At 39.8% G+C, this 23052-nt stretch overlaps 1 protein-coding gene across 3 annotated transcripts in view; it reads right to left on the bottom strand.

The window, feature by feature from the left end:
- Positions 1–23052, bottom strand: part of LOC101539126 (cytochrome P450 2C5-like) — a 32046-nt gene that overhangs the window by 3816 nt on the left and 5178 nt on the right. For 2 of the 3 annotated variants that reach the window (XM_004621956.2, XM_004621955.2), the window contains exons 4-7: positions 22221–22381; positions 20006–20182; positions 12935–13076; positions 11618–11805 (exon numbers count right to left, since the gene is read on the bottom strand). In XM_004621956.2, coding sequence (XP_004622013.2) covers positions 11618–11805; positions 12935–13076; positions 20006–20182; positions 22221–22381 — 668 coding nt within the window. The remainder of the gene's footprint in view (positions 1–11617; positions 11806–12934; positions 13077–20005; positions 20183–22220; positions 22382–23052) is intronic. The other variant, XM_004621957.2, reaches the window with a different exon arrangement.

Genomic DNA, 23052 nt, shown 5'->3' on the forward strand with positions numbered 1-23052 from the left:
TTTTCAGCAGGTCAACTTTAGGGGGGAGAAACTCCAAATCAATAATAGTGAATTTTTTGTTTAAATATTGAATGTAATCAAAGTAAAGTGAAATTTACCAGTTACACATGCGGGGTTGGGGGCTGGGGAGGTGGGGGGGGGGGAAGGTATACTGTGATTCTTGGTGGTGGAATATGTGCACTGGTGAAGGGATCGGTGTTTGAGCATTGTATAACTGAGACTTAAACCTGAAAGCTTTGTAACTTTCCACATGGTGATTCTATACATGAATAAAAATGTAAAAAAAAAAAAAACAGGGGTCAGTCACAGAGAATGAGAAAAACACATATGTAGACACAAACACCTGGATTGTCCAGGCTTAAGGGTCACCTGGGCAGCCATCTGTGGTCTCAGAGGCAGATCAACACAATGCAATATTTCTCCCACAACCCCCCCGCCAGAGCCCTACAGGTGAGCCAGTGTTGAAGTTGGCAAACATCAAGGACAGTAAGTAAGTACATCAATAAGCCCTAGGCACATGGAGATCAGAGGCTAGTGTAGTTCACAGAAAACCAGTAGGAATCCTTAAAATATAAAGCTGTTTGGGCAAGAGAAAGTGATTAGTGGGCAGGGTGCCTGTCCTGCACCCAGTCGACCAATCTCCTGCAGGAGTGATTCCTGAGTGCAGAGCCAGGAGGAAGCCCTGAGCATGGCCAGGTCTGACCTATAAACTGAAATAAACAAATAAATAAATCAGGTTGAAACAGTTTCCTATTCTATTTTTGGCCCTACTGTACCCTAAACTAAAGGACCTTAAAGAGTATTAGTCTATGTTTGCCTGACACAAGTTTGTAGCTGGAAGATATTTTGTCACCTATTCTATAATTGCCTACTACTCTTTCCTAAGTGCAAGATTGCCTAGGAGAATAATCCTAGAACCTGGGTGTTTCTGATAGGGGATAATTTCTCATAATAACCCATCAGTTCCTAACCTTAAGTAAGTAATAATGTATATTATAAAGTATGGACATACAATTTAGTTTTTAAAAAGAAAAAAAAGAAAAAATAGTCATTTAACAAATGGTGTTGGAAAATCTGGTTATCCAAATAGAAACAAATGGGAACACACCTCGAGCTCCTTCATCACACTGTACATAACAGTTGATTCAAAACTGGTTGATGACTTTAATATCAAATCCTTATTCATAAAATACACTGAGGAAAACATAGGCAGAGCTCCAAGATCTTGACCTCAGAGGTTTTAAAGATTTGACCCCACTGGCAAAGAAAACAAAGCAGAAACCATCAAAAGGGACTATATTAATTAATATGCTCCATTACTGTGGAAGATATGAGGTCTAAAATAAAAGGACCTCCAACTAACTGGTAGAAATTCTATCACATATAAAACAGAAAGCACCTGTCATATATATATATATATATGTATATATATTATCACCCTAAAAACTCAACAACACAAAGTAACAAAAAAAGTATCAAAATGGGAAGAGTGAATAAACAATTTCTCAAAAATGTGTAAAGACAGCCAAGACACTGGAAAAATGTTGCATAACAACTTATCAGAGAAACGCAAATTAAAATGATAACGATATCATTTTACACCAGCAAGAATGCTTTATATAAAATGGTCAGGGAAGAATAAGTGTTGGCAGATATGTGGGGAAACAGAAACTTTATCTACTGCTGTTTAGACTGTTGCTTGCTTCACCTTCTTTGGAGAATGGTTTGTATTAGTGTGAAAAAATTTAGGAATAGAGTTTTCTTTTGACCCTGCAGTTTTATCATTGGCCACTACCACAACAACTTGAAAACATTAATCAAAAAGACATGTTGAGGTTTTGGTGCCACCAGCAGCTCAACCTGTACCCGAGAGGGGTGGGAGGCAAAATGAATCAGCAGCCTGATGCCTCTCTTAAACTTTAAGCTTCCTGATAACCCCAACTTGCTGCTGTGCCTCTTGCCAAACTTCAACAACTCAGAACCAAGTTTCATTGAAAAATTAAATGGCCAAACGTTAGATATGTGAGAGCCATGCCCCAAAACCACCTCTGGCTCAGCTATACAAGCTCATTTTTTTGGCCTTGCTTCAGAGTTCCATAAACAAATCTTCGAAGAGGTCAAAAACTGCGTTTAATCTCAGGCCTGTGCAAGGCTGAATAGATCAGGGTCAATCAGAGGGGGCAGGTCAATCTGGGGCCCACCCAAGCAGAGCCCTTAGCAGCTTCTTGCTGCCGCAATCCAAAATCACCGCCATGCACCCACCAGACTCCACAGTTTCAGGACAGACCTTAATGAGATACTACTGTCACTGTCACTGTCACTATGAACTTGTGGTTTATACACAATGGAATCCTACTCAGCTATGAAATGAGATCAAATTTCATAGTTCACTGGATGAAATTAGACTAAGTTATACTGAGGTATATGAATCAGAATAAAAAACATAAGGATCAAGTGACTCCTTTCATTTTAGGATCTAAAGAATATTCAAGTGATTATAAAATCCCCAGTGGAAATAACTACAAGTTATGATCAAGAGAACCATGACCTTATTGTGCTGGTGAGAGGGGAACCAGGGAATAACGGGAAGGGATCCTGACACTTTGATAGTGGCATGTTGTAGCAGTAATGCAAGTAGAAATCAATAATATTTTGTACTATTGTAAAAAATATTTGGGCTATCGGGCAAAGATGTGAAAGGCCCTGGGTTTGACACACGGCACAATGAACAAATTAAAATACATGAAACTACAAAGATTCTTCACTATGAAATAAACTCACTAAAACAAAAGACATCATATTGAATAGGTAAATTATTCACATATTATGACACAGGGCAAATATTGAAGATATTTAAGAAGTACACAAAACTGCAATAAAACTAACAGATGACACCATCTGAAATAGGAAGAGGAGGTAGATAGTGAAGATATAAAGATGTCCTTCAGGCACATGTGAAAAATTATTATTATCAGTGATTATTAACTAAAACTATCAATAATATAGCATCTCACATAGTGAGAGTGACATATATCAAAATGACCAGAAACAATGAGAGCCAGCAGGGAAGTGGTGAAACATGAACCTTCATTCAATGTTGGTAGGAACATAAACTGGTTCAACTACTATAGAAAACAGAATGAAGACCTCAAAATTATTAAAAATAGAACACCATATGACATATAAATTGTACTTCAAGTATCTATTCTAAGAACACAAAAACACTTATTTAAAAAAATACATTCACACCCTATGTTCACTGAAGCACGACTTACAATAGCCAAGATCTGAAAACAACATAAGTGCTCAATGACAGATGAGTGACAAAGGTGTGGAACACCTACACAGTGGAAAACTACTCAGCCATGAGGGAAGATGAACTCTTGCTTCTTAGTCTAACCTGAACTGGAGGATGTCATGCTAAGTGAAATCAGTCAGAAAGTGAAAGACAAAGACTGGGTGGCCTCCTTCACATGTGGTAAAGCAAGAAGGTAAGGGAATAGACTAGTTGGAATGAAAATATTCCCTAGGCATCCATGTCTACCTTCCACAACTGCCTGCAATATTGACTTACTCACAGGTCCTGTTCTACTAATTCATGACTAAATTTCAAGGAGATGAAAGCCAAACAGCTAAAATGTATGAACATTCTAGGGTACCCCCTTGGGAAGCAGAAGGGTAGAGTACCTTGCTGAAGCCCCAACAGCTGTACCCACACTCCACCGCTGGAGCCACACCAAGGGTTAACTCCACCACTTCACTAATATTTTCTGCAGAGACACCTACCTGCAAAATATTTCAGGTACCCTGGTGTCAAAGCTGAGAAATCTGGGGTCTTTTCAGAGTGGGTGTAGGAAGCCCTCTCCCACACCCATATTTCAGGAAGTCCAGGCAGCCACAATCATGTCCCACAGCCACCACCATGTCAACTTATTGGCTCAGACCGAAGATTCTGAAGGCTCTGGTATGTGACTGCACAACACCTCCTAATTTCTCAAGACGCTGTAATTCCAGCAGGAAGACACCCAATTGGATGCTAAAGTAACATAGAAGCCAGCCAAATAATAAAAAAAAATAATACAGAAGATTCAAATAGCAACAAAGAGCTTAGTAAATCCTGAGACAGTGATGAGATTTAACAATTTTCACAAAAATAAAAATTTTGTACTTATCAATTTTAATATTGGAGCATTGTTATCTAATAAATTTTAGCTTTACAATGAATTATGTCAACAGTTGTGGCTTTTTTCTACATTAATATAAATAATTTTTAAAAAAATTTCTAAGATTTACCAAAGAAATTAAATTGCCATGTGGAGTAGAGTGAGCTAAAATTAACAACTGTACTGTGGTGGAGTGTACTGTAATTATGCTAGTAGCAAAGTGTGTACCTTGTGAGTGTGTAGACATTTATGTGTTTATAAACCAATGTTACCTCAAAAATGTTAAAATAAATATGGTTTAAATTTCCTCAAAGATTAACCCTAACTAGATGCACAGAAAAAATAAAATTAGATAAATCATCATATGCAATAACTCATATGGGATCATTGCTTCAAGTAGTTTTTAATCCATCAGGCCAACCGTTTTGAAAAATTATTGGTCAATATCTTTTTTATAACTTACTGAAATGTCATTCCTAGTTTCATATTAGAGAAACGTAAAAACCAAACCAAAACAAAAACAAAATGAACTCTGACCTCTGTCTAGTGCCAGATACAAAAGTCAGATCAAAGTGGATTAAAGACCTCAATATCAGACATAATCCATAAGGTACAGAGAGGAAAACATAGGCAGAACCCTCTATGACATTGAAGTTAAAAGCATCTTTCAGCATGAAACAACACTGATGAAGCAAGTGGAAACAAAGATGAACAAATGGAACTACGCCAAACTAAGAAACTTCTGCACTTCTAAAGAAACAGTGATCAAAATACAAGGAGAGCCCACAAGGATGGGAAAGAATATTTACTCAGTACTCATCTGATAAGGGGTTAATATCAAGGATATACAAGACACTAGTAGAATTATATAAGAAAAAAAAACCTCAAATCCCATAAAAAATGGCTAGAAGAAATGAACAGAAGTTTCTTCAAAAAAGGAATACAAATGGACAAAAGGCACATCATTTTGAATAAATGATCCACATCAATAATCATTAGGGAGGTGCAAGTCAAAACAACAGTGAGATATTATCTCACACTACAGACACTGGCACACATTCAAAAGGACAAAAGCAACCAGTGCTGTGGGGAAAATGGAATGCTCTTACACTGTTGGTGGGAATGCTGACTGACCCAGCCTTTTTGGAAAACAAGATGGACATTCCTTCAAAATCTAGAAAGTGAGGTTCCACATGACCCTGCAATGCCACTTCTGAGAATATATCCTGAGGCTGCAAAAAAGCACAGTAGAAATGACATCTGTACCTATATGTTCACTGCAGCATTGTTCACAACAACCAAAATCTGAAAACAACCCAAGTGCCCAAGAACAGACGATTGGTTGAAGAAACTTTGCTACAACTACACAATGGAATACTACGCAGCTTTAAGGATAGATGAAGTTATGAAATTTGCTTATAAGTGGATAGACATGGAGAGTATCATGCTATGTGAAATGAGTCAGGAAGAGAGGAAAAGATATAGAAGGACTACACTCATTTGCAGAGTATAAAATAACATAACACAAGACCGACACTCAAGGACAGTAGATGGAAGGGTCAGGAAGAACGCTCCATAGTTGGAAGCCTGCAAAACAAGCAGGTGGGGAGAGGACAGCTGGAATAGAGAAGGGATCACTAAGAAAATGACGGTTGAAAGAATCTCGTCAGGATGGAAGGTGTGTGCCAAAGGTAGATAAAGGACCAAACATTATAACCTCTCAGTAAGTGCATTGCAAACTATAATTCCCAAAAGTAGAGAGCTAGTATGGGGAATATTGTCTTCCATGGACGCAGGGGAGGGAGGGAAAGATGGGGATATACTGGGGATATTAGCAGTGGGGAATGTGCACTGGCGAGAGATGGGTGTTTGATCATTGTGTGATGCAACTCAGACATGAAATCTTGTAACTATATCTCATGCTGAATCAATAAAAAAAACATTGTATGCCTAAAACTCTACTATTGGCACAATTGTAAATTAGAGTGACTGAATAAAATTTATTTTAAAACTAAAAAAGAACCCAAAACCAAAAACCAAAATATAACAAAAAAAACTAAAAGCAAACATATATATCTCCTCAGAAATTACTAGAACATAATAATCAATTCTGGCATAAATGACATTATCCACTTCCCTAGTCACTTAGAGTGGGACATACAAAGCAACTATGTGCATATTTGGTCAAAGTTGTAACTAATCTCTGGAAAACAATTACACAAAATAAGACTCAGAAATACTTTGCATGTCTGTTGTCTCAGACACCACAAATTTAAGTGAACTGAAAGAAAAAACAAGAAATAGAATAACAGAAAACTAAAGGGAAAGATCACTGTATCACTGTCATCCCATTGATCATCGATTTGCTTGAGCGGGTTCCAGTAATGTCTCCATTCATCCCAGCCCTGAGATTTTAGCAGCCTCTCTTTACTCATTCTTCCCAGCAGTGCTGCACTGGAGGCTCTTTCAGGGTAAGGGGAATGAGTCCCATCATTTTTACTGTATTTGGCATATTGAATACGCCACGAAGAGCTTGCCAGGCTCTGCCATGTGGGCAGGATGCTCTCGGTATCATGCCAAGTTTTCTGGGAGGGAGGTTTATTTATATAAAATTCAGTTATATATAAACTAACTTTTCTACCTTATCTTAAGGTAAATGTATATATATATATGTATGTATATATATATACACTATTTACTTGCATTTTCAAAATTTCACAGTAATGGGCCATGGAAACAGCTCAACAGGATGCAGTGCATATTTTGTATCCAAGAGCCCTGGATCTAATCCAAGAGCCATGAGTCTGATCTCCAGCATTGCATGGTTCCTGAATACTTCCAGGAGTGACTTCTGGACACTGCATTGGGCGTAGCTACTGAGAGCAACACTATTCCATCCCCCTTCCCCCAAAAGTTTAATTTTTGTTTTTGGGCCACACCCAGCAATGCTCAGGGCTTACTCCAGGTCCTGGCAGTGCTTGGGGGTGGAGGTGGGAAGGGTTTGTGAGGCAAGCACCCTACCCACTGTTTTACAGTAAGCATTTAATGGTTTTGTAAATTTGAAGGCAATGCGAACACCAAATTGGAAAAGGGGGGTGGGAAACTACTTAATTTATGCCATCAATAATTTCCTCTAGCAACCAAGACACAAAGACTGGAAGATGGCCTAGTGGTCTAAAGCACGTGCCTAGAAAGCAGGAGACTGGGATTTTAGATCCTGGGCCCGTCACATGGAAGTGCCAAGACAGTAACAGTACCATGGGTTTGTGAGTCTTGAAGAAGAGGGTCTTTAAGGTGGCTCCAGTGGTTTAAAAAGTGCTTGCCCAGCAAGCCCTAAGGCACACCTGCAGGTATCATGGGAATCTGCACAGTTCTGCTATGAGATTCCAAAGGGAGAGGAGGAAGGGGATGAATGGTACTAGTGCCTCTGTATATTTCAGTTCAGGATGTCTAAAACAACTTTGAAGAACAACAGCAAAAACTCTGAGGCAAAAAATTCAATTAAAGGGCCAGAGTGATAATACAGTAGGTAGGACATTTGCCTTGCATGCAACCAGCCACAGTTCAATCCCCACATCATATATAGTCCTCTGAGCACCTCCAGTTGTAATTCCTGAGCCCAGAGCCAAGAGCAACCCTTGAGCACCACTGTTAGCACAGTGCTAAATGGAAAAATATCCAAATTATATGTTACTCTTTGAAAACTTATTGAAAAGAAAAAATGAAATATTAATATATTGATGACGAGTATGAATGCTATCATACTGTTTGAGACAAAAATAAATTATCATTAAATATATACAGTGAGGACTGGAGGGATAGCACAGGACTGAGGACTGGAGCAATAGCACAGCAGGTAAGGCGTTTGCTTTGCATGCAGCCGACCCAGGTTCTGTTCCTCCGTCCCTCTTGGAGAGCCCGGCAAGCTACTGAGAGTATCCTGGCCGCATGGCAGAGCCTGGCAAGCTAGCCATGGCATATTCGATATGCCAAAAACAATACCAACAAGTCTCACAATGGAGACGTTATTGGTGCCTGCTTGAGCAAATCGATGAACAACGAGATGACAGTGCAGTGCAGTGCTATATGCACTGAAATATTTAAGGTGTAATAGGTGTATACATCTATAGGTGTTGGTAGGTGTATACATACCTAAACAGTTGAATATTTTTAAAGAAATAAAAAGAAGCATAACTATTATACCACTGTGTAATTAAAAACATGTAAACTCTTACCTGATTTAAACCTTTGTAAACATTGATTATAATATATGTGTAAATGCATATAGATGTATACACATGAATTTATGTGTTATACAATGCTAAGCATATTTATTTTATTGTTTTTACTTTTTAAAACCTTTTCATGTAAAACTAGGAAATTTCACATCTTAAAGTTGTTATGTAAAAGATCTGTGACTATTTTAAAAATTGTTCTCTCATATCTTTTAATCAAGTAATGTAAGAAAATTCGGCGGCCCCGCGCGAGATCGACCCCGGAGGCAACTGAACCACTTTGGACACGAGCGGCACCCCCAAAATGCCTCCAAACTGTGTGCTGGGAGCTTCTGGCCCAGGCGCTGCCGGCAGGGTATGCTCTTTTCTCTCTCAACTCTTTCTTTTTGAACGCAGCGAGACTATAGCCGGTTTTTAGACTCTACAGGAAGCCCGGGATAGCCGATGGGCGGGACTCCCGGATCCACCCTGTGCCGGCCGACATTTAAGCACAGAGCCATGTGGGGACCCTCCTTTGCGGCCCCGCGCGAGATCGACCCCGGAGGCAACTGAACCACTTTGGACACGAGCGGCGCCCCCAAAATGCCTCCAAACTGTGTGCTGGGAGCTTCTGGCCCAGGCGCTGCCAGCGAGTGATGCAATTACCAAAAGAATTTTCCTTGGACTTCATATAGAAATCCAAAACCGTGGGGCTGCGATAGAGACCTAATATCTCTTGATTGTCAGCAACGTGTAAATGTTCCTTTTTGGCAGGGCTTAACGTGGGGGGAAACTCCAAACAATAGTACTAAGTTTTTTTGGTAAAGGGTAAAAGATTGTAGCGATAGAATTTTAGGCAGAATTTTCCCTGGACTTTATATAGAAACCCAAAACCGCGCGGCCGCGGCAGCCTAATGTCATCTAATCATCAGCAATATGAAGTGGTTCCTTTGTAATGGGTTGGACTTTGGGGGGACCATAATAGGGTTAAAGTTTGTAGCGACGTGTAATTTCTGGCTGTACTTTCCCTGGACTTTATACAGAAATTCAAAGCCGCGAGGCTGCTGCCATGGCCGCGCAACCTATTGTCATTTAATCAGCACCAATATGAAATAGTTCCCTTTTAACGGGTCGGACTTTGGTGGGAAATCCTAACAAGAATAGTAAGTCTTTTGCTGAAATATTGAAGGCCACCAAAGTGGTAGCCATCTCTATAGACTGAACTAAGCCATATCCCCACGCCGGCTGAGAAGAAATATCCTTCTTTCTCGGGAAGAAACGCGGCGTGGCGTTAACCATAGTATGATGTCCATTAAGCTGACACGGACCTGGTGGCGTGGGAATGGGATACAAGGGAATAAATTATTATGTACTTGGAACAGCGGGACGCTGGTGGAATCTTGAGCCGGGGCCGATACCAGCGTATTACTTTTGGTTCCAGAAACTGCTTGCAGACATTCTACCAGACTATCAACTAAGCCAGAGCCCCACGCCGGCTGATGACGAGAAATAACCATCTCTTTTGGTTTGTTTTCCCTTTGTCAGGCAGCGTGGTGATTACTAAACAGGCGTGATCTCGGTGGCGCGGGATGAGGGGGGAAAAAATAGAAAAGTTATGTAACAAACAGCGGGACTTAATATCTCTACATTCTCAGCAATGGAGAGCCATCAAATGCTTCCTTGACAGTGGGACTGTCTTCTCTTTTTTGGGGGGAAACCCTAGCAACAATAGTGAATTATGAGTTGAAACATGGACTGTAACCAAGATAAAGCGTAAACGAAGTGAAACTTATCACTTACAAGGGCGGGGACTGGGGGGGCGGGAGGGGGCGGGAGGTATAATGGTGGGGTTGGTGATGGAATATGGGCACGGGTGAAGGGAAGGGTGTTTGAGTACTGTATAACTGACATAATCCTGAGAACTTTGTAACCCTCCACATGGTGATTCAATAAAATTTAAATTAAAAAAAAAAGTAATGTAAGAAAATTCTACTTAGGCTTAAACAAGTCAAAATAAGAAGAACCAATATATATATATATATATATACATATATAAATGTATATATATATATTTTTTCTTTTAGGGTCACACCCAGCTTTGCTCAGGGGTTACTCCTGGCTCTGCACTCAGGAATTACTCCTGGTGGTGCTCAGGGGACCATTATGGAATGCTGAGAATCAAACCCAGTTTGGCCATGTGCAAGGCAAACGCCCTACCTACTGTGCAATAACTCCAGGCCCAAACAGTTGAATATTTTTAAAGAAATAAAAAGAAGCATAACCATTATACCACAGTGTAATGAAAAACTTATGTATAGTCTTACCTGATTTTAAACCCATTGTAAACATTGATTATATTTTTTAAAAATTCTTACCTGAATTGAAAAATGACTTAAAATATAAGCACTGAGAAGCGGCCAGGCATTCTGGTGAGCAACAGGGCCCGGAAAATGCTCCGGACCCGAATTGGGGCCAACAACACCAGGGAGCCGGAAGGAGAAGGTGCAGCCAGCACACCTTCTCCAGATGGAGCCCTGGAGACACTGAGCAGCAAGTAACACGGCTCCGGGATTCGGGACTAGGACACATCCGAGCGGCGCGGCCGCATTAGCAGCCGCGCGACCTTTTCTAAAACCTGAAAACATACAATCTTTTAATGGAAAACTAATTATCAAATGCTTCCTGAATAGGGTTATCTTGTTTGGGGGTATAACTCCCACAACAATAGTGAGTTTTGTGTTGAAATATGGAACGTAATCAAGGTGAAGAGAAAATTAAGTGAAATTCATCAGTTATGCAGTTGGGGTGGGGGCCGGGGGGTATACCGGGGATTTTGGTGGTGAAATATGGGCACTGGTGAAGGGATGGTGTTTGAATACGGTATAACTGAGACATAAACCTGACAACTTTGTAACTTTGCACATGGTGATAAAATAAAATTAAAAAAATATAAGCACTAAATCTATAAAGTTTTATAAATAAGTGATAGAAAATCTTTGAGTCCTTGTACTGGAAAATGCCCTTTACCCAGGAGACAGAAACCACAAATACAGCAATGCAATGTACTCTATTACATCATCTTATAACAGACATTGATACCAACAACCGATATGCAGATTGATTCTGTCACCTTTTTGCACACTTACCTTGTATTCTTAGATGATTGGATACAGAATGTGAAAGGATTACCTATTTAATAGAACTACTTAGATCAGAATAACAACAACAACAAAATCTTACATTGGGGATAAAGTAATTTCTGAATTTAACATCACGGGTCACAGCATGAGGCACACCATTGGGAACGATGTCAATGAATCTCTGGACCTCGTGCACCAAGGCATCCATGTAGGGCATGTTGCTCCTGTCCTGCATGCAGGGGCTCCGGTGTCTACCAATCACACGCTCAATCTCTTCTCGGGCTTTGGCTGATGAGATATAAGTAAGACTCATTAAAAAAGAAAACGATAAGTACCACATGTGTACACCATTTCAGGGATATGCAAAACATTTTCTAAGTCCCAGCATCATTATAGGCACCAACTACATTTCAGAATTTATTTATGCATATAACTCTTTCACACTTAAGATATATCTCTCCACACCTATATACTAGCACATATGATAAGAAAACAGAAATACTTGTATATTAGTACATATGATAATAAGACAGAAATAATGTCTCAAAATATAAATAAAATTAAGACATTTTAGTTTGTTTAGGAAGATAACTAGGAAGTATTAATTTTATATCTAATAATTATCAGTAAAAATTAAATGACAGGGACTGGAGTGCAGCAGGTAAGACATTTGTCTTGCAGGTGGCCAACCTGGGTTTGACCCCTGACACCCCATATAGTCCCCCAAGACTGCCAGAAGTGATCCCTGAGAGTAAGGAGTAAGCACTGAGCACTGCCGAGTGTGGTCCACAAACAAATTAAATTACAATTACTAAAGTGTTGCACCATAATTTTGTATTGTTAGTATTATCAGTATAGGAGAGATCTCTATTAGTACATGTACTGTTCAAGGGCCAGAGCAATAGTACATCAGGGAGGGTGTTTGCCTTACAGACAGCAGACCCCTGTGCAATCTCAGGCATCCCATATGGTCTCTCAACCACTGGCAGGAGTAATTTCTGAGTGCAGAGCCAGGAGTAACCCCTGAGCATCACTGAGTGTGAAACAAAAAGCAAAAAAAATTAAACAATAATAATACATGTACTGTTCGGACGAATTTTTTTCATATGAAGACAAATATGTAGTTCTTGCCAGTTCAAGATAGACATCCTGTCACAGATAACTACCCATGAAGTCCAATCACTGTTTTCTTTTTTTTATTGTTTACTGCCTACTATGATTTAGTTTGTCGCATTTATGTTCTCATAGTATGCAGAGATTCCCATTATTTTCTCTTTATTACATTTGAGAAGTTAAGCAAGTAGTCAGACAACTGAATAATGAAGTTTTTCTAAGAAAAAACAAGACTCTCTGTGTGTTTTTGCTGTGTCTATCAAGATGTTTCTGAAATTCTCCCAGTCTACCATGCTGGTGATACCTGTGACATCTGGGTGCTTAAGCAGCAGAAGCAAAGCATATCTCAGTGTGGTGCTTGTTGACTCGGTCCCAGCTCCAAATAGATCAACCATAGTGATCACCAAATTTCCTAAAGTAAATATCTGCTCTTGACTCTGTTTTTCCTAAAAAGATTTTGATAAAATTATTTGAGAAACAATTTTCCAGGTTTATAGCTGACCAGTATTGCTTATATTATAAAATTAAACCAACATATGAGATTCCGGTTACATTTTAGAAAATATTAACATATGGTATGACAAATCACAGTAGATCCGATGACTAGAAGGTCATTTTCCAGTATCTAATTCCTTGCTCATCTAGAATTTCTGTTTCTTAGATTTTTTTCACAGTTAGATGTGTCGCGATCATAATCTTTATCAGTTAGAAATAAGGAGAATTGAGTGTATTATTTTCTCTATTCCTCTTTTTTATCCCAAACTAAGATGGGAGAGCATAGTAGATACCATCTTGGGTGAGAGGAATCAATCATTAATTAAGGCTTAATATAAAATAATCTGTGTGGATGAAGAATAGTGGGAGACATTTGATTCTGATATTCCAGGGTCACTGCATTAGACTATGCTAATCTAAGTATAGTCCCTGAATGGGAGGTGAATACATTCATTACTTGTGATAATAATAATAAATCTACTCTAAATGTAGACAAGCATAAAATTAATTATTAGAAAAAAGCTGAACTGGATGTTTGTCATGGAAGATACAAATATCTGATTCAAGATTTTACAATTTTCTCTGTGGAAAATTTATATGAATTCAATATTGTGAGTACTTTGAAATGCTATGATAGCTAATATGGCAGCTCTACCTTAAATATATTCAATCAAAACATTAGACTCACAAAAACAATATACTATCATAAAATATTGTACATCACAGTCAATGAAACATGTATCTGGTCTAGAAAACAAATTTAAGAATAAATATTGATTTAGAAGACAATGCAAAACATCCCACCCACAGAGTCCCCAAAGAGTGATTCCTGAGTGCAGAACAAAAAGGAACCCTGAATACCACTGGGTGTGGCCCAAAAACTAAAAAGAAAAAAGAACTGAAGTAAATATGTGACATATAATAGCAAGGGAAAGTTTTGCATGTGAAAGGTATCATTAACATACACAATAGTATGTATTTGCAAATATATCCCTTGTCTTGCATTAATTTTACTATGTTCTTATACATATCAGTGAACAAATGTATGTTAAATATTATGTATAAATACAATAAAGCAGAGTACCTCGTCTGAATGTTTGAAATTTCTTGATAATCATGTCCTTGTTATCATTGGCTTCACAGAGTACTTACATTCTCAGTTCAAAATAACTCTAATCATCATGAACAACTTTGTAAACCACAATGTTTATATAAAGTTTAAAGGGAAAATAAATTTTAAATATTATAGAAAAATATCTAATATCAGTAAAACGAGCAGTTGACTCACAAAACATTATTTTCATTCCCCGAATTAAGTTTGAGATGCAAGGGGTATGAACACATGGTCTATCATTATTAAACTGGACAAAACAAAGTTAATGTCAATTCCATGAAATAATGCTGAGAGAAATCAAAGATCTAAATAATCAGCAAGTCTTCCCTTGCACAGATCTGACCACTCTATATTGTAATAAAGACATTACTTGTGTAACCTCACAAACATGGCAGGGACGAAGTTCCCACAAATAAGTCCTTACACTGAAACAAATATTAACCATGCATACTTGTCACTTGTCACTTGTCATCAAGCAGGTGCCAGCAACATCTCCATTCATCCCTGTTGCATGCTAGTGTAGCCCAATGATATCTGCTCACTCCAGGAACAGGACACTCGGGCCAAACCTCTTGCACGAGTGAACCCCCATAGAACCAGTAAAGCAGAACTTTGTGACCTTGCACTCCAGGCTCAACGAGACCCAAAACAAGGTTTTGTTTGCCTCCTCCAATCTCTAGGGCTCCAGGGATCAAACCCAGATGCCCCATCCTACTGGAGCCAGATAAATACCTCACCAGAAGATCTCCACTACCGCCACTACATAGTCACCGCCACTCTCCAGGCTGCTTTCCAGACCGCGCGGCCGCAAAGCAGCCACGCAATACACCTTAAGATACTTAATACCTATTTTTCCATAATTTTCGCACCATATTTGATGGGCTTCAAGTATAGTGTGAACCATGGGAACACCTTTAAGGGCAATTGGAGGCCCTCTAAAAGCCTCCATCCCTCTTGAAGAGCCCAGCAAGCTCCCAAGAGTACCCTGCTTGCATGGCAGAGACTGGCAAGCTGTCCGTGGTGTATTCAATATGCCAAAAACAGTAACAACAATGAACCTCAACCGCCTGACACTGAAAAAGCCTCCATTATGGCAGCGTTAAGAAGGATGAGCAAAGAGAGGCTGATAAATCTCAGGGACAAACTAGACTGCCAAAACGAAGAAAGACTAAAATGACTGTCTGTACTTTCAACACATGTATGCTGGCATTGGAAGCATCCATTGAGGACCTGCTGTTGCAAGCATGGAAGATCAAGTACAAGATCATTGGTCTGACCGAAATGAGAAGGCATTGATCACATCATTCCATTTTTGACAGTGGAGAAGAACTGTTCCTTAGAACATGTGACAACAGAGGCATCAGTGGCATCGGTGTCCTTGTCAACATGAACTTGGCCATGAGCATTGATTCATTTGAATGCCTGAATTGGACGATTACACTTGAATACATGTGGCTCACTGCCGGTAGTTTCTATCTTGGTGGTCTACACACCAACATTCAACTACGATGAAGAAGAAATTGAGTAGTTCTACATGGAGTTGGAGAACTTCTATAAAGAAGACCACACCTTCTACAAGATTATTGTCGGTGATTTTAATGCCAAGATAGGACTGAGAAGATTGCTTGAAGAACTCCACATTGGGACCCATGGCCTAGAAAGGAATGACCAGGGTGAAAGACTGTCTGAGTTCATCGTGTTGACCAAGACCATCCATGGTAACGCACAATTCCAGAATACCAAATCTAAACATTGGACATGGGATTCTCCAGGTGGACAGTTCCACAACAAAATTGACCACATTATATTCAATCAAAGGTTTTGCCTGACTGATGTACCTGTTGTCCAAAAATTCCAAACGGGATTTGGCCACCGTCTCTTTCATGCAAAATTCTACTTCACAGAGTGGGGAGAAATGTCAGCAAATTTTAAGTTTAAGATGAGAACTCCCAGAATTACCACCAACTGGGAGCTCTTTGGCAGTATTTCGGCAACATGGAAAGATGCAGTCATTGACAATATCTAGGAGGAATACAATTGACTGGTTCAGTGCCTCAATAACTGCCTGAAGAATGCCAAGAGTTAAACTGTACTACAAAGTGGTAAAAATTAAAACAAAATGATATTGAAACATAGGCAGAGCCTCAGACCAGTGGAACAGGGTAGAATCTCCCTACACACAAGCCCAAATGTATGATCATCTAATATTTGATAAGGGAGCAAGAAATGCAAAATGGAGAAAAGAAACCCTTTTTAACAAATGTTGCTGGCATAACTGGACAACCACATGCAAAAGAATGGGCTTAGACCTCGACCTGACACCATGCAAAAATGTCAGATCAAAATGGATTAAGGACCTCAACATCAGACCACAATCCATAAGGTACATTGAAGACAAAGTCGGCAACAGCCTCCACAATATTGATGCTAAAAGTTTATTCAAAGATGACAAGCAAATGATCAACCAAATGGAAACAGAGATAAACAAATGGTAGTATATTAAACTAAGAAGCTTCTGCACTGCAAAAGATAGAGTGACCAGAATACAAAGACAGTCTACAGAATGGGAAAGGATATTCACCCAATACCCATCCGATAAGGGGTTGATATCAAAGGTATATAAGGCACTGGTTGAACTCTACAAGAAGAAAACATCCAACCCCATCAGAAAGTGGGGAGAGGGAATGAGCAGAAACTTTCCCAAGGAAGAGATACGAATGGCAGAAGGCACATGAAAAAATGCTCTTCATCACTAATCCTCAGGCAGATGCAGATCTAAAGAACTATGAGATACTGCTTCATACCACAGGGACTGTCACACATTCAAAGGAACAAAGCAAACATTGTTGGCGAGGGGTGGGGAGAAAGTGAACTTCCTACACTGCTGGTAGGAATTCCTACTGATTCAGCCCTTTTGGAAAACAATATGGACGCTTCCTATCTGATTCAGCAATACCACTTCTGGGAATATATACTGGAGAAGCATAAAAGTATAGTCAGAATGACGTCTGTACTTATATGTTCATCATAGCACTGTTTACAATAGCCAGAATCTGTAAAAAACCCGAGTGCCTGAGAACAGATGACTGGTTAAAGAAACTTTGATACATTTATACAATAGAATACTATGCAGCTGTTAGAAAAGATGAAGTCATGACCTTTGCATGTAAGTGGATCAACATGGAAAGTATCAAGCTAAGTGAAATGAGCCAGAAAGTGAGAGACAGAATAGAATAATTGCACCTCATCTGCGAAATATAAAACAACAGAATGGGAGACTAACACCCAAGAATAGCAGAAATAAATACCATATTTGCTCCATGGCTTGGAAACTGGCCTTACATGCTGGGGAAAAAGGCAGCTCAGATAGAGAAGGGAACACCACGTAAAATGTGGTTGGAGAACAAGTTCGGGAAGGGAGATGCATGCTGAAAGTAGACTATCAATTGAACATGATGGCCACTCAATGCCCCTTTTGCAAACCACAACACCCAAAAGGAGAGAGATGACAAAATAGATCCCTGCCACAGAGTGGGGGTGGGAGGTTTTGGGGTTCATTGGTGGTAGAGAATGGGCACCAGTGAGTGATGGGTTCTCGAACATTGTATGAGGGAAACACAAGCACAATAATGTGTAAATCTGTAACTGTACCTTCATGGTGATTCACTAATTAAAAAATAAATAAAGAAATAATAATAAAAAAAGAATGCTGAGAGTGGGAAAGCTATAGATGCTTGTCTTCGGAAATTTCTTTTTTTTTTCTTTTTGGGTCACACCCGGCAATGCACAGGGATTACTCCTGGCTCTGCACTCAGGAATTACTCCTGGTGGTACTCAGGGGACTACATGGAATGCTGGAAATAGAACCTGGGTCGGCCATGTGCAAGGCAAACGCCCTACCAACTGTGCTGTCACTCCAGCCCCCATTGGAAACCTCGTTCCTTCGCCAACGTGGTTTGACAGGAGCCTCAGGCAACCACAAGCTGATGTCTGAGTTCGCAAAGCTATGCAGAGAAGCAATAAAGGAAGACCTCAAAGAGAAGAGCAGCAGTGTTGGCTGATGCGGCAGAAGCCAGGAAAAATATTCGCAACAGTCGCCTGTCCTCCGCCAACTATAAAACCAAGATGATTGCCCTCCTATGTCCTGATAGATCTATCACATCTTCCAGAAGGGCAATTGAGAGAATTATTCACAATGTGTACTTGGATCTTTGACAGCCATGTCCACCTGCCCACATACCAAATTCAGCAGGATGGGTATCTCGTTCCCAACGTCCTCCCTTCCAAAATCCCACAAGCTATTATGTCAGTAAAGACATACACAGCGTCTGGTCCAGACCCAAACACGTGAAGAATCTGCTGCCAGTACTCATCAATACACTGGCTCAGCTCTTCACACACTACTTGTCTGTATGCAAGGTTCTGTCCCATAGGAAAACCAGCAAGACCATTCTGTGGTACAAGAAGGGAGACATGCACGGCATCAGCAACTATTGCCCAATCTGCCTGTTGTCTGTCATCTACAAGTTGTTCACTTAAGTTATCCTGAGTATAATAGGCAGAACACTAGACAAAGGACAACCACGAGAGCAAACCGGGTTCTGAAAAGGATTCAGCACAATCGACCATACCAACACAGTGACCAAGCTCATTGAAGTTTTGCGAGAGTTCAAGATGTAGTTCTGTCTAAGGTTCATCTATTTAAAGAAGGCCTTTGATTCTGGTGAGACTGAAGCAATCATTGAAGCTCTAGCCAAACAGGGGATTCAAACTCAGTATGTTAAGATCCTCCATGAGCTGTATTATGGATTCACCACCAGGATCTCACCATTCTACAAGGAAGTGATCATTGATGTAAAGAGAGGGGTTTGGCAGATTTCACTGAAACTCTTCAGTGTTTCGAGAACATCATGCAACGACTGGAATGGGAAGGTATGGGAGTGAAGATAGATGGTCAGCAACTACACCAGCTCCATTTCGCTGATGACATTGTTCTAATAATACCAAACGTTAGCCAAGCAGCACAAATGCTGGACGACTTCTACTGTGCATGTGGAAATCTCAGACTGCAGCTGAATCTCACCAACCCAATGTAGAACCGTGCAGGACGGAGAGTGCAGCATGGAACGCCTTCAAGAGTGTCTAAGAAGTGGTTAAGAGGACAAGGAATCTCCGGTTCCGGGCACATATTTTCGACTCCACTGTCCTTCCTTTTTTTTATTGAATTATCACGTGGAAAGTTGCAAAAACTTTCAGGATTAATTCTCAGTTATACAATGCTCGACACCTATCCCTTCACCAGTGCACATATTCCACCACCAAGAATCACAGTATACTGTGAATATTTTGGGTTTGTCTGCAATCACCAGCTATAGAAGAAGGCCGTCATCCGGAGCCCTCTTTAACCTTCTCTTACACATTGTATATAACAATTATTTGTACCTTCATATTATAATGTGATATTCTGTAATTTCCAAATTTTCTGTAATTGCTCCATTTTAGTTGAGCATCATTTTCTCACTTCTTGAGTGAATTAAGAGTTACCATGGAGCAGGCCAAAATATTATACTTATTTTTAACAATTTAATTTGTATCTTCCCTAATGCTTATTGTAGATTCATGCATATGATACACAATGAAAGCACTTAACAGTATAATTTGTATTCTTATTGAGAGATCCTTGGTAAATGCAGAACTATACAACAAACCACAAAGTGTTAAAAGTGTACTAACAATCAAGTAATTGAACTTCCACTAACATCTTACCTGCTCCATTTTGATGAGGAAACAATCAATAAAGTCTCGAGGATTATCAATGTCCAAGGATGCTTTATGTTCTGCCACTTTCTCCATAAAATAACTTTTAAAATAAGAAAAATTTTGATATAATTTGCTATAAGTCCCTGGGTAATAATCAAGGAGAATTGGAAAAGAATTGCAGAGCTAGAAGAGAAGACAAGTTTATTAAATAGTAAATATTTAAAAATCTACATATAAACACCAAGCCTGGTTAGGAACTGCATTATAAATTTAAATAAAACAGTCTTTGTCTTGAGAGAAAATATTTATTTTTTAAATAGCTGCTATTTTTATTCTGGTAGATGATTTGGTACAAAACATTTTTTTACCAGGTGATCAATCTGGTAAATCATGCCTTTCATTCATATGTAATGTTAATAGAATTCAAGAATCCTTATCAATTCTCTCACATATAGATGAAATCTTTCATATACTCAAAATATTGAAACTACTAGAATTCACGTTTTGTGGGTTTTAGACATCACTGAAGAAATACACTCAGGGCTACTCCTTCCTCTGTGCTCAGGAGGTAGATTTACATATTTTATTTTACTTTTGTTTTGTTTCTTGGGCCACATGCTATAATACCAATGGTTTACCCCTGGCTCTGTGCTCAGGGATCACTCCTGGCAAGATTGGAGAATCATATGTGGTGCTGGGGAGTGAACCTAGATCAGTTGTTTGGAAGGCAAACATCTTACCTCCTATACTATCTCTGCACATCCACAAATGAACATATATTAAACGACACCAGAGATTAAGGAAGTTTGGAAATCCTGCTATTTCTACTAGCTTCAAATAAGAATTAATGTTTTAGAAGTGCATGTGTCTTTAAGATATTGTGAAGCTCTCTGTCGAGATCGGATCCTGGCAGTCGCACATGTGCAGCCTCACCGCAGCTGCACGAGCATGATCCAGAGGCCAGCTAAACTACTGGTACTGGCAGCTCCTTGCAGAAATGTCTCCAGACTGAGAACTAAGTCGCAGCCCCATGCCTGCACAGGAGGGGAAAGGTTTTTCTCTCTCTAGCTTTTTCCTTGCCGGGTGGGAAGGGCGGGGCTAACACCATATTGTGAAGACTACTAATGAGAGATACAAGCTTGCAATGATCCAATTTCTGGAAGAAATTTCCCTGGACTTAGTTGCTAAAATACAGAAATCCAAAATCGCGCAGCAGCAATAGCAGCCACGCAATCTCAATTCTCTTCACAGCAGGTGTGACTCTAGTGGGGGAACTCCTAACAATAATAGTGAGTTTTTTGTTGAAATATTGAATGTAACCAAAGTAAAGAGAAAGCGAAGTGAAATTTATCAGTTATATCGGCGGGGGTGGGGGGACATGGGAGTATACTGGTGTTTTTTTGTGTGTGTGTGGTGGAATATGTGCACTGGTGAAGGGATGGTTGATTCAGCATTGTATAACTGAGACTTAAGCTTGAAAGCATTGTAATTTTCCACATGGTCATTCAATTAAAAAAAAAGATATTGTGAAATATCTCAACAAAAGATACTCTCTAAACATTCTCCATATATAGAAACTGTGCAATAGAATAGTGAGATTTCTTTGAAATAACATCTCTATCTTTGAGGCAGAATACAGATACATCGGCTCAAAACAATGTAAGACTATGATTTTCCTTGTAACCCCTTAAGAAAAACAATTATTTATTGAAGCTCAAGATATCACTACAATGGTACTCCCTGAAAGAATATTGTCATCTTACCTAAATTCAGATAGTTTTGCATCTAATGTATGAAAGTGTTATTCAGTGTAGAAAGACAATATTTGCAGGGAATGAAATCTTTTAATAAGTGTAAAGGAAATTTAATGCAATGGACATATTTTGTGGAAGTTACCAAATTACAGATTTGAACTTTAGTGAGAAAAGCACCTAGCAAACTCAAGGATATTTAATTCCAGTTCTTTATTCTGGAAGTACTCTGAGCACTTTATTGTCAATATTTTCAGGGGGCAAGGCCATATTATGAGACTGACGTTCTGCCTACTGCGCTAAGAGGACTGCTGGGGCAAGGCCACATCTCAGAGATGAGCAATCTGAGAGCTAAGCTCCACAGGGCTGTGGTGTTCACACATTTACTTCTCAGCTTAGTCTATCGAGAGGTTTACCATCTTGGAGAAAAAACACAATAATTTTTACGTAAAAGTGAATAATGGCCTCACCTGAATCCATGGGGAGCTAAAAATTTCAACATTTTCGTTCAATATTTCCATCAACTTTAGAAAATCTTGATCTGTATAATCAAAGCGATTCTGGAAAATAATGGAGCAGATCACATTGCATGGAGCACATCCGAGGATAAAGGTGGGGTCACAAGGTGTAGCTAAAGATCAGAGAATATTTTAAAATACAATTAAAATATGTACATGAAACACGGTCTTTTAGATAACAAGTAAACAAAAAAATTAACCTTTTAAATAAAACATTCCCGGACCCACCCTCGGCGCCATCTTGCCACAATCAATAGAGAAGTGGCAGGCAATCTGGTGAACAACGTGGCCCGGAAAATGCTCCAGACCCGAATTAGGACCAATAACACCAGGGAGCCGGAAGGAGGAGGTGCAGCTAGCACACCTTCTCCAGATAGAGCCCTGGCGACACTGAGCAGCAACTAACACGGCTCCGGGATTCGGGACTAGGACACATCCAAGCCTCGGGGGGCACTGGAATGGGGCAGCACCAGTCCAAAACTCTAAGTGGTCCTGGCCGCCGGAAGTCACGCCCTCGACCCACCCTCAGCGCCATCTTGCCACAATCAATAGAGAAGCAGCAGGCAATCTGGTGAGCAACGCGGCCCGGAAAATGCTTTGGACCCGAATTGAGGCCAACAACATCAGGGAGCCGGAAGGAGGAGGTGCAGCCAGCACACCTTCTCCAGATGGAGCCCTGGAGACACTGAGCAGCAAGTAACACGGCTCCGGGATTTGGGACTGGGACACATCCGAGCCGCGCGGCAGCATTAGCGGCCGCGCGACCTTTTCTAAAACCTGAAAA

Source organism: Sorex araneus, chromosome 11 (genome assembly GCF_027595985.1).
Source record: "Sorex araneus isolate mSorAra2 chromosome 11, mSorAra2.pri, whole genome shotgun sequence".
NCBI classification, from domain to species: Eukaryota; Metazoa; Chordata; class Mammalia; order Eulipotyphla; family Soricidae; genus Sorex; species Sorex araneus.